Source organism: Phaseolus vulgaris, chromosome 8 (assembly GCF_000499845.2).
Source record: "Phaseolus vulgaris cultivar G19833 chromosome 8, P. vulgaris v2.0, whole genome shotgun sequence".
Classification (NCBI taxonomy): domain Eukaryota; kingdom Viridiplantae; phylum Streptophyta; class Magnoliopsida; order Fabales; family Fabaceae; genus Phaseolus; species Phaseolus vulgaris.
The window spans coordinates 9573255-9587036 of record NC_023752.2 but is presented as its reverse complement, the minus strand read 5'-3'; the positions used below and the strand labels follow the sequence as shown (position 1 = coordinate 9587036).

At 32.4% G+C, this 13782-nt stretch overlaps 1 protein-coding gene across 1 annotated transcript; it reads left to right on the top strand.

The window, feature by feature from the left end:
• Positions 1-4840: 4840 nt before the first annotated feature.
• LOC137824536 (uncharacterized) lies at positions 4841-9388 on the top strand. Its single transcript, XM_068630201.1, has 11 exons — positions 4841-4916; positions 5021-5040; positions 6874-7095; positions 7235-7350; positions 7490-7570; positions 7646-7748; positions 7992-8066; positions 8218-8267; positions 8749-8841; positions 8921-9105; positions 9228-9388. The coding sequence occupies exons 1-9, from the start codon at positions 4841-4843 to the stop codon at positions 8762-8764; spliced, it is 759 nt and encodes a 252-aa protein (XP_068486302.1). The 3' UTR covers positions 8765-8841; positions 8921-9105; positions 9228-9388.
• The last annotated feature ends 4394 nt before the right edge of the window (positions 9389-13782 follow it).

Below are 13782 nucleotides of genomic sequence, written 5' to 3'. Positions count from 1 at the left end.
CACGGCAAGGCGGATGCGCCCCTATTTCCAAAATCACTCAACTGTAAGAACCGACTACCCTATTTTTAAAATTTTATCTAAACCGGACCTTGCAGGGAGGATGATAGGATGGTCGGTCGAACTCTCCGAGTTCGACATACGCTATGAGCCGAGGAGCGCCATCAAGTCTCAATGCTTGGCCGACTTCTCGGCCGCCCAACTGCCCGCTTGCTCGATTAAACATCGCAAGTGCCGGCCGCCCAATTGCCCGCTTGCTCGATTAACATCGCAAGTGCCGGCCGATCACCCACCAAACTTGCTCGAAGACATTGCAAGTATTGGCTGAATGCCCGCTTGCTCGATTAAACATCGCAAGTGTCGGCCGCCCAACTGCCCGCTTGCTCGATTAACATCGCAAGTGCCGGCCTATCGCCCACCAAACTTGCTCGAAGACATTGCAAGTATTGGCTGAACGTCCGCTTGCTCGATTAAACATCGCAAGTGCCGGCCGATCACCCACCATACTTGCTCGAAGACATTGCAAGTATTGGCTGAACGCCCGCTTGCTCGATTAAACATCGCAAGTGCCGGCCGCCCTACTGCCCGCTTGCTCGATTAACATCGCAAGTGCCGGCCTGCCGAATTCCCGCTTGCTCGATTAACATCGCAAGTGCCGGCACGCCGAACGCCCGCTTGCTCGATTAACATCGCAAGTGCCGGCCTGCCGAATGCCCCCTTGCTCGATTAACATCGCAAGTGCCGGCCTGCCGAATCCAACATTCGCAAATAGTGGCCGAACGCCATTATTATACACCCGAATTTCGACGACCGTAGATATTGCCGATCGCCCTCATATCACTCGCTCGCATTTAATGGCCGATCGCCCACATTTTTACTTGCTCGAATTTTACATTCGCAATTAAATGGCCGATCGCCCACATTTTCATTTACCGAATTTCAACGACCGTAGATATTGCCGATCGCCCACATTTTCATTTGCTCGAATTTTACATTCGCAATTAAATGGCCGACCGCCCACGTTTTCAGTTGCTCGAATTTTACATTCGCAATTAAATGGCCGATCGCCCACATTTCTACTTACTCGAATTTTACATTCGCAAGTAAATGGCCGATCGGCGGTAATTTTATTTGCTCAAGTTATACGTTCGCACTTAAATGGCCGGCCGCCCGTATTTTTACTTGCTCAACTTACACGTTCACAATTAAAATGATCGATCGCCCACATTTTACTCACTCGAGTTTAACGCTCGCAAATATCGGCCGATCGCCCATATTTTATTTGCTCGAGTTACACGTCCACAATCAAAATGGCCGACCGCCCACTACACTTGCTCGATTAACATCGCAAGTAATAGCTGGCCACCTATCCTTAGTTGTTCGATTAAAGATCACAATTAAATGGCCGGTCGCCCGTTCTTGTTCGATTAAAATCACAATTAAAAGGCCGATCGTCCGTTCTTGTTCGATTAAAATCACAATTAAAAGGCCGACCGCCCAAATCCAACTTATTTGATCACACCTAGGGTCACGTCACACCTCGAGAAATGGAATAGCCGCACGATCAAGGGAAACCGACCGACACCCATCATTAAAGACTCATCGGACATATGTAACACATCTGCCCTTGAGCTTGGGGGGCAAGTGTACCGGTATGGCCGAGATGCCGAGGCCTGAGAAGACTTGGCCGAGATGCCGAGGCCTGAGAAGACTTGGCCGAGAGGCCGAGACCTTAGAAGACTTGGCCGAGAGGCCGAGACCTTAGAAGACTTGGCCGAGAGGCCGAGACCTTAGAAGACTTGGCCGAGAGGCCGAGGTGCCGAGACCTTAGAAGACTTGCCCGAGGGGCCGAGACCTTAGAAGACTTGGCCGAGAGGCCGAGACGACTGAGAGGCCGAGACCTTAGAAGACTTGGCCGAGACGACCGAGACCACTGGAACATGGCCGATGGCCGACCCATGCCATGATGATTTGGCCGATGGCCGACCCCTATTACAGTTAACGCTCAAACCAAGATCAGTGAAGCTAATCTATCATTAAGAATTAGGTAATGCAAACCTAAGAGGTGTCCACCTCGATAAATGGGCCCAACAAGGTAGGCCCACTAGAATAATATAAATAGTACGCATCCCAAGGAGTAAGGTATGTCATTTATCACTCTGAGAGCTGACCACCCGCTTTACTGACTTGAGCGTCGGAGTGCCTTCGCAGGTACCCCCACCATCCGGTGTTCAGCCGAGGCCGAGGGCCGAAGGAGAAGAAGGAGGGCGAAGAGAACCCAAGTTCACTACCCAGTCACCTGACCGACCGAAGGAAGGAGAAGAAGACTTCAATAGTTCTCTAGGTCCATCTCCATAGCAGGAACAAAAATAATGTTTTTCATTCTTTTTCCAAAGTCTCTTATGCACCGGCAAGTACATTTGTTTGTAACATATAGAGATAAGTTATCAAAAATAGAATTCTAACATATGAAAATATAAACAAATAGAATCAATTAGATTAATCATTCATTTATATAATTTCATTTCATATTTTTATCAACCATACTTATAGAATATTCAATACTAATCACCACAATCCAACTTCATTCCAAAACCAACACCAACAATTATATGGACCACACATGGATCTATACATCAAAGATATCCAACAAACGTCTTTCGAAATATTTGTATTAAGTAAGTCCTACCAGATACTAACATCTCATATAATATTCAAGACTTAGATTTACAAGTGAATTTAAGAGAAAAAATCATGATAAGTTCAATACAATCCTAATTGTAGTCATAGTAACTTCCACCAATGCTACCACATGATCATTAACGAGCAATGTTTTCTTCTGTTCCACAAGTAGTTTTGTCTTAGGTTCCTGCTACACATAAACAAACAATATTAATGCGAAGATATATCGTAGATTCTGATATAGGTCTGACGAGATGTCTAGGCAAACAATGAAGGTATGTAGTGCCTCTTCTACAATTGTCACCTCTGATGTTGGTACAGGAATTGCAACATCACCATAAAGGACTTTGTCTATTGTGACCTTTATCAAATGAGAAGGAAAAGGCACATTGTGTAACATGGTGACCTCCATAAAACTTACCAAGGGCCACCAATCGAGAAGAAGAATCATAATCAACATACAACTCATATTGGCTAGTTAAGCCAAAGTCACCCCTTGATGTATCAACAACTGAACAACTCCCTTTAGTGTTGACTCTGTTATTAGGAGGCGATGAAATCTACAATGTTGAAGATACATTGTCTTCCTTCCATGTTTCAACAACTCATATGACGTGTTCTCTTCACATATTGGACGTGGTTTATGATCTTTCACACTATAACCTGGCAAGTTTTCATATATAGGGAACTCATTGATATAAAATAACATTGAATGCAAATGGAAAGATTCATTACCAAACGCATCAAACACTTCAACTCCTTCATCCCACGATAATTTCAAATCTTCAATCAATAGATTAAAATAAACATCTATGTCGTTTCTAGGTTGTTTTGGACCAAAGATCATCATAGATAACATCATGTATTTGCGCTTCATACACAAAGCAAGAGGTAAGTTGTAAATCACTAATAAAACGGGTAATGAACTATGATTACTACTTAAATTTCCAAAATAATTCATTCCATTAGTAACCAGTCTAAGTCTTAAGTTCCTTGATTCTTTTACAAATCCAGGAAATTCTTTATCAATTTTCTTCCACTGCAAACAATCAACTGGATAACGAAGTAGTCCATCAAATTTTCTATCATCTACATGTCACCTAAGAATTTTAGCACCATATGTAGTTTCAAACAAACACTTAAGTCTTGAAATTATTGAAAGATACCAAACGACCTTGGCAGAAGGACCTTCCTTTGTGACTTCATCATTATATTCTTTTTTACCAACTTTAACCTTATAATGTGACAAGTCACACTTGGGACATCTTCTTAAATCTTCAAACTCATTCTTATATAAAATACAATCATTAAAACATGAATGTATCTTTTTATATTCCATACCCAACGGACAAATATCTTTTTTTCTCGTAATTTCGATTAGATAATAAATATATTTCCTTCTAAATGCATTTTCTTCAGCAATTGAAGCAATTATGTAAAGCTTTTTGTCGGCCCATCCATTTATTGTCTACAAATTCATCAACCTTGACATTTTTTATAATCGTGTGAAGTTAGTTGAACCAGGTATAACAAAGTCCTGCATCATTACACATATTTTTGTACACCCCTTCAACAAAAGATTTTGCTCCTACATCACGAATCATGTCCTCTAATCTGTCATCCAATGTCAAATCAACAAACTCCTCGATTCGACACACACTTGACAAGTGTAACAATTCACCATGTCACGTTCATGGTATAATTTTTAAAAAATCCATCACATAAAAGATGTTCTCTAATTTGAAAAACATTCAATATCTTCCATTCAAACAATTCACAAAAGAACATCTCATTCTTATTTTGTTATGATTATCATCGAAATTATGTTATGTAAATTGTATAAATTCTTTCATGCTTCTTTTATTGCATCACTTATACATTACTTATACGTGATGAATTAATCCAACTTCAATCCATTTAACTAGTGGATCTCTAAGTGAACAAATATAATTATCAAATTGAGCAAAATATAATTTTATAAAATCTATAAACAGAATTTTCAAAGACCCCAACTCATTCTCAACGTTTAATATATACAGATACACATATTTATTATTAAATTAATTAAATATAACAAGAAAGTAAAAAGTAATTTAAAAAACACCTAAAAAATTTAACCGTAAAATTAACCATAAAATGGAGTGCGGAGCGGTGCGGAGTGATGGCTTGGTGCGGCACGACAGCAATAGTAGAGGTGCGGAGTAGCCTGTCCGGTGAGGTCATGCAGAGGTTATCCGGTATTAGATTATAAAAATCATTTCGTTATAAAACTATAAAAAAAACTTATATTCATATTTATAAACACTTTACTCATAATTTACTTTCTACCATATTTCCTCAGTTTTTGTAAAAAAAATTATGGTAAGTAAGAAAGTTAATTTACTACACATAAAAAAAGCTGCATATATAAAGAGGTCATCCGAAATATAAATTCAACCGTCCATTAAATCAAACGCTGCATAATTTTCCGAATGAAGATTAATTAATTTTAATGAGAGGATTAGCTTCCAATTACATCAAGTAAGAAACTTAATAACAACATGAAATATCTAAATTAATTGGATATGTGTAATATTTTTTTACATCAAATGAGAATGAGAACAGAAAAGGAAGTAGATATGTCCCTATTTTTCACACTATCTTATCTTAAACATGCTTCCTTATTTCATGCTATTTAAATAGGTACTACATAAATACAAATATATTTGTTGCCAAAGATAAAATACAAATTTCATATATTTATTGAAGGACATGCAAAGTCAATCTCATGCCTACTTTAGTTTGTGCACAAAATTATGATTAACTTTATCCTAATTGTTTAAGGATTTCATTCTCAATATATTTCACTATATTCGTTGCTGAAATCTTTTTTGTTAAACATACCAACAATACTTTGAAGAGAAAAATATGATAATAATAATAATAATTAAAAGAAAGAATATTTATTATTTATCTAAAAAATAGTTATCAAAGCTTATACTTTTTTGTTATAGTTGTTTCATTCACATCCTTTACTAGTAGTTTATAATTAGGGATTACAATGCAGACTGATCCGTTTTATATTGGTTTTGCCTACAAAATATGGGTCGGGTTGATCTATCCTATATATAAAATGTGAGTTGATTTAATGGTTCATCCCGCGTAAAGGTTGACTCACGAGCTTGTGGATCAACCTCTATAAAAATGTATTTTTTTTTAAATAATAAAAAATAATTTTTCAAATATAAATTTTGAATAATTTTTTTTATTAAACTAATTCATTTTCTTATTTAGATGAATTAGGTAAATGATTTCACAATATTATTATCATGACACATACGTAATAAGATACACTACAAGAAAATGTTGTAATAGTAACTAATTTAGAAACTAAAAAAAAAATAGTTTCTATAGAAACCAATTTAGATACTATTTTATAAACTAAAAATTATTGGTTACTAAAAAGGTATCTATTATTAATAAAAATTATAATATAATTAGATACTATATTTTTGGTAGCTAATAATAAAAATAAAAATAAAGTTTTTTTTAGAGATCATTTTTTTAGTCTCTTGTTAAGATGTAATTGGAAACCATTTTTTTAGTCACTTTTAATTTAATTTAGAAACTAATTTTTGGTCTCTAAAAATAATAAAATTAGAAACTAATTTTTTAGTTTCTAATCATCATATAATTTAGATACTTAAATTTTTAGTCACTATTATTTAAATCTAGATACTAATTTTAGATAATTAAATTTTATAAAATTAATTATTAATTTTTAATTTATAAAATATTTTAAATTAATATGAATAAATTTACTAAACTATTATTTTTAGTATAATACTAAAATAATTAATATTAATTTAAAATTACATTTAAAATAGTATTTTAATCTTTTAATTTTATTTAAACATAAAATTAAATTAATTATAAATTCAAAATATTTTTTAAATTAAAAAAATTATGAATTAATTTAAATAGATATACATACTTTTTAAAAACTTATTTAATTTTTTTAAATATGAGAAAATATTCTGCAGTTTGAATTTCTAACGCTATTAGAAATAAGTACATTTTACTAATTTATTTAGAATTATTTTTCTTATAAAATATTTATAAATTTTATTTCAATAATAATTTGCAAGAAATTATTACTAAATTTATTTTATTTAAGTTTGTATATATTTAAATGCTTTTTATATATTTTTTTAGAAAAAAATACTTTTTCTAAAATTCTACTTGATAAATATTTTTTTCCTCTCTTCTTCTTCTTCTTCTTCAGTCGCAACCTTCCTTCACTCCACTCTCTGTTTCCTTCCTATTCACTCTCAATCTCAATCTCGTTCCTCTTTCTCAGTATTGCTTGTTCTTGATTTCACTCTCAGTCTCATTCAATTGGTTCGTCTCACTATCTTGTTCTTTGTTCAAATCCAGGTAAGTCTCATTCTTCTTCTCCACACTGTCTCCTTCATCTACTTCACTCTCAGTTTCGTTATTCTTTATCACTGCCGTTCTCGTTCTCAATCTCGTCCAATTGGTTCATCTCACTGTCTCTTTCCTTGCTCAAGCTCAGGTAAATCATTCTCAATCTCTATATCTCGTGCTTGCGACTCGGAATATTGTCGGTGACGGTGCTCAAACGCAATATGATCTTCAGTGTCACAGGCTTCAAGTTGTTCGCACAATTAGGTATGGTTTTTTTATTTTGATTTTATTTTTAGCAAGTTTAATGATTCTCATACTAGAGTTTCGATTGGGGAAATCTTTGCCCGTATACCTAATTACATATTGATAAAAATGTGGTAGGTTCTGTATTCATGCTTGGCAGATGTTTGACATCTTTGTTGTGGGGAGCTATAGTTGATCGCATTGGTCGAAAACCCGTAATACTTGCAGGGATCATTTCAGTGTAAGTATACATGTCAATGAACTGCATGCTTAGCTTTGAAGATTCCCATAATTATCAATGCTTACTTCATTTCAGTGTCATTTTCAACACACTATTTGGCCTTAGCAAAAGTTTTTGGATGGCTATTCTTACGAGATTTCTTCTCGGATGTTTCAATGGTTTTCTAGGACCAGTGAGGGTATCATATCTTTAACTCCTACTATTTCACACTTTCTTGTTTTTTCCACCAGTACTTGGATACAAATTTTGAATGCATGTGTTGATTATAACTTCATTCTCTTTCAAACTTTCATTTCTACATTTTCTTGTCTAACTACTTTATTTAACAAGCCTATGCCATTGAACTTTTTAGAGAAGAACACCAAGCTCTAGGACTGTCAACTGTAAGCATCACTAACTCTTTTACATTGTTAATTCTTAGAACTGCATTTCCACAACAAGTCATGTTGTGATTGGTTTAATAATTGGCCCTTCATTGAGAGGCTATTTTGCTCAGGTACTATTCATATTCTTAGCCATCTGGAGTATAAGATAAATCTTGCATAAAGCCTTGAATTTCCATATGTTTATAAGATGAAATGTTTTGAATTGAAAGTATTCTGGTTTTCTGAGAAGGTTAACTGCTGAAATTCTGTATTTAATTGTAGCCAGTAGAGAAGTACCCAAATATTTTTCCAAAGAATTCCTTTTGGGATAAGTAAGTGGACTTTCATATTCAGTTTCTGTTTAAATTGCTTTATCATTTGGACCTATTTAGATAAATTTCTCCAGAAAATTAGTTTATGCCTGAATCATTTTTATAGAAGCTAGTACAAGAAAACTTTTACAAATTAGATTAAGAATAATCTGATTTTTGCTTACTTATTATGTTTTTCTTTTTTCTTATTTTATCTTCCTATAAGTACTCATGGAGAACTTTATCCAAATAAAATCTTAATGATGTGCTGATTTTTATTTTCCAAACATAAATCATTTTGTAGGTTTCCATAGTTCTTGCCCAACCTCATAACATTTTGTAGGAGAGAAAGTGATTTTAAGTGTGAAGCCTCAATGTAAGTTGTCTGCTGATGAATTTAAGTGTAAATGCTTGTAATTCTTAATGTGGATGATAACCTTGTCATTTTATGGATTTAAAACATGGTTCTGATGTTTCCTTACCTGTTTTTGCATTCTTGTAGTGAAAGTAATTGGTAAGCTACAAGATGGTACTTTGTTTTTGAAGAAGGGTCATGATGATGAAGGGGAGCTGTTTGAATTCAAAACTGATAAGGGTAACTTGAAAAAATGTCTCAATGTTTTTCCCGATTCCCACTAAATTATTTATTAAGCTAGCTAATGTGAGTGTTTTAGGATTGAGCATAACAAGCAATTGATGGGTTTGACAAAGCTATTTTGATTATGAAGAAGGGTGAGGTGACATTGTTAACTGTTGTGCCCCAGTATGGTTTTGGCTCATCAGAGTCTCAACAAGAACTTGTTGTGTTCCTTCTAACTCCACTTTGTATTATGAGGTTGAGCCAGTATCATTTGAGAAGGTAAGTTAATAAATAATCAATGATTTACAATTCTGCACTCATCTTGTGTTTCAATTTTCATTCTTTCATTCCTTTATCCATTGTTTGCGTTTGTTTCTTACTGATTTGTAACAATCTTTCAGTTCTAGCTTCCAAGACCGTCCTTGATTTGTTCCAGCCCAGAAGCTTGTGAGCTGCAAGTAGGCACAAAAAATGTAAATTCAATCAAGATAGGAATAGACTAAACTTTCTTGTACATATAACTCATGGATATTAACAAAAGTTGAAAGTAGATTTCAAACTACGGCGAGTATCTTGAGTTTATGTGATTATTTTCTAGTTTCTACCACAATCTTAGTTCACATTCATAATTCATAAAAAAGTTATTTTGTAAAATTTGAAAAAAAAAATTGAAAAATTTCTCATTTATAACTATATTTTGATTCTGAAAATAATTGCTTTGAGTTTATGAACTTTTAAAATTAGTGAACTTGAATCTACAAATAAATATAAAATATGAAAGAGTAAGTAGTTAAGTAAATAAAAAAAGAAAAAAAGTAGATGAATAAAATACTATTTTATAATAAATTACATTATTTAGAAACCAATATTGTGATCATTTTTTTGGTATTTATATATTTGGTCACTAAATGAGTTTTTATATATTTTGGTCACTAAATTGGTTTCAATGAAATTGGTTGTTAATTTGGTTTCTATATAATTGGTCACTAAATTAGTTTCTATATATTTGGTCACTAAGTTGGTTTTTATTTAACGGTAACTAAATTGGTTTCTAAATTAGATTCTAAATTGGTATCTAAAATTAGCGACCATGATTTTAGCCACTTAGTGCTATTAGTTTCTAAATTAGTCTCTAATTAAGTTAGTGACTATTTTTATCATTTTAGAAACCAAAAATTTAGTTTCTAAAAGCAATTTTTCTTGTAGTGATATGAGTAATTGAGTAAAAAAAATTATTATGATGTTATGATTTTGAATAAAAATTATATTTTAATTATATTAACAATTTATATTTTAATTATATTAACAAGTTGAGTAATAAAATATTTTATTAAATATTTACACTTTTTTTTAAGATAATACATATAGATACATGATTACTATTCTAATTAAAAAATAATATACAATAATATTTATAATATATACAATATTATATTTAAATTTTATTATAAAAATGACTTAGGTCCAACTACTAGATTGGATCAATATTGAAACCTAAATAATCTATGTATATCAGAAAGATAAAACACACTATTAAATATCAAAAAATTATCAAGCCTTACGAAATTTGTGAAAATGTTATGAATTATATATATATATATATATATAATATTATATTTAAATTTTATTATAAAAAAAGAATTAGTTCTGAATACTACATTAAATTAGTATTGAAACCTAAACAATCTATGTATTTCAGAAAAACAAAACACACTATTAAATATTAAAAAAATATCAAGTCTTACCGAATTTCATGAAAGTGTTATAAATTAGGGATTGGTGGTAGTTTCTTCGTGCACCCCATACTTAAAAAGAAAAAAGAAATACTCAAATTATCCTTTGACATTTTTCATTAAACGTTTTTTCTTTAATTTCAGAATGTGAAATTTGGAGACTTCCCGGGTTATATCTAAAAGCTAAAATTTGTGTCTCGGATTATACAATTCAAAATACAAATTTTGTATTCAAAATTGTACAATCTAGAATACCAAATTGTATTTTGGATTGTAAAATTTGGGATGAATAATTTTGGAAATTTTGAGAGTATGAGGGTGCAAAATTGTTATTTTCATTATTTTAATATGTCCTACATTTGACCTGCACATATGGTGAGTTATACACTATGTAACATAGACACTGACACGGACACTGATACGACACGGACACGGAGATACGTAAAATATCTAAAATGTAGGACACGAGGACATGAATCTATATATTATATAATTATGAATTATATAAATTGACAATAAAGATTTATATGCACAAGTATGTTCTAGATTATTTTTTGGAGCAGAAAGATGTTTATCATGACTTGTTCACAAGGATTTGTTTCTTATTTTTATAATCATAATAACAATTTATACAATAAAGTTTGAATTTTTAGAAAATTAATGTATTTTTCTTTTTTAAAATTGTGTTAGAATCGTACTAGAATTGTCAGAAATCTAACAAATACTTTTTGAATTGGACACTTCACGGATACGTGTCCTACAAGTGCCATACGAGTGTCGGTGTCCGATACGAGTATTGAATACCGACACGCCATTTAAGAGGAGTATCCGAGCTTCATAGGTTATACATGATGGACCAACAAGTTAAAATAGATAGTCCATCATAAGTTTTTTTCTTATTGGACCACCAGTCGACCACACAATCCACCTACATTGTCATCCCAACCTATAATTCTCAAATTACTAAGAATTATATTACTAATAAAATATTTTGATAAAATGAAATTATTTATAACTTTAAAAAATTACAATAATAGAAGATAAAGAAAAAGTCTACTTTAAAAACTATATTATAGTCTAATATTTATTAAAAAAAATAAAAGAATGAAATTGTCTATCTGAAATAACTGTGTTTGCTTTATGAGAAGTGGAAATGTGCAATTTTTTGTTGTTGATTTGCATAGAGTTGGGAATGAAGAAAGATCGAAATAATGTCCTATGAAAAAGAGAAATGAGAAAATTGGTATTACTACTTTACCTTTATATTTTATTGGAGCATTGGAGGATGCATAATGGAAAATGTTATTTCTTCAAGTTATAATATTAAGATGCACATCATGACTAAAAATTCCACTTCACAATTTGACATTACAAACAAAAAATCCCTGACATTGTCATTTTCATGTTGCAATTTTCATATCAATTAAACTCAAAATTAAATTAAATAGACTTTTATTTAAAATTGAATATTGATGTAAACACATTAAATTACAAACTTATACACATAAAAACATATTATACATAATAATCAATAATGTATTGATATATTTGTTCATTGATACTACAAGCAATCTTGAAACCAAATTGCAAAACATAGAACATATAACTAGATCTATCTGAAACTTGACACTATAAGAAATTGCTTATTTAGCTGCAAAAAAAAAAAAGCGAAGGTCTTAGGTCGACACTAAATAGTGTCAAATAAGCCTTCTCTATTCACAAAATTCAAATAAAATGTGAGAAAATATGGCTTATACCCACGCAAACTTTTTAAAAAAAATTAAAAAAAAGTTGCGTGGGTGGAACGACCACTATTAAAAGTATAAAAATAATAAAAATTTAAATGTTTGAAGGTTTAGCCCACGCTAAACATTTGAAATTAAATTTAAATAAAGAATTAAATTCTGAAGGTGAAGCCCACGCAAACAATTAATTTTTGTTTATTTAAAAATTCTTAATTGTTAAGGTTTTGAATATTTTGAGAAAATTTTAAACCCCTTTTCAGAGGAGTGCATTTCATACGGGAGAAGTCATCGTCGTTCATAGCCTTTAGCTTGAGCGTGAGCAGCGTGCCACTATCGTTCATACAGAGAGGGGATCATCGTCGTTCACCGTTAACGCTTGAGCTTAAGCAGCGAGCCACCGGGATGGAGTAGCCGTGCCACCGTGAGAACGCAAACAGAGTCTCCGCGGTTTTGCCCTAGGTTTTCATCTCGATTCCTTTCTTTCTGTGTTATGTGTAATTTTATTTTTGATTCCTACTCTCAATTTTTCTCTGACATTGTGTTATTGATTTTCAGTGATTCTTGCCCTAACACCTTAAATTTTGTGTGCATCTCTCATGGTACCCCAATAATTTGTATAAGCTGTGGTGAAGGTAAACTTAATATGCCAGAATCATAAAATCCACCAGTAAGGGTCCCCTGTTTTTATTACTGGATTCACTGGTTTGTCCCCTGTTTTTATTACTAGATTCACTGGTTTTTATTAGTTTTGTTTTTTTGACACTGTTCGAATATTACTTTAGGGATTCACTGTCCTTGTCTCTGTTTTATTAGTTTTGGTTTTTTGGACACTGCTGGTGGCATGTAGTTCAACCATTCGACATTTTTTGGACACTGCTGGTGGCATGTAGTTCAACGACACCATGTTTAGGTCAGCACGCCTTTGCTTTGAAAGTCTTTTTGTTCCTGATTGAACTCCTTCATGCCATTGATTGATGACTTCGTATCTTGTGAAATATTCCATAAAGTTTGGATATTCATAAACTGGTTAAACAGTAATAAATGATAAGTTAATTAATTAGAATTAGGTTTATATTTACTCAGATTGGGGTTTAATGCTAAAGAACATTCCTCCAGGAAGCAAAATAGTTGGCTATTATTGTCTCCAACTTTCACAAAAAAAGATGCAAAATCAATTTATAAATGGATTACAGAGTTAAAAATGCCTGATGGATATGCCTCTAACATTGCCAGGTGTGCAAACATTGATAAAGGGAGTATGCATAGTATGAAAAGTCATGATTGTCATGTCTTCATGGAGTGTTTACTACCAGTTGCATTTCGTTCATTACCAGAATTTGTTTGGAATGCGATAGTTGAAATAAGTCAGTTTTTCAGAGATTTATGTTGTAACTCTTTGAGGATGGATGATTTAATTCGAATGAAAGCGAATATATCTATCATTATATGTAAATTGGAAAGAATCTTCCCACCATGTT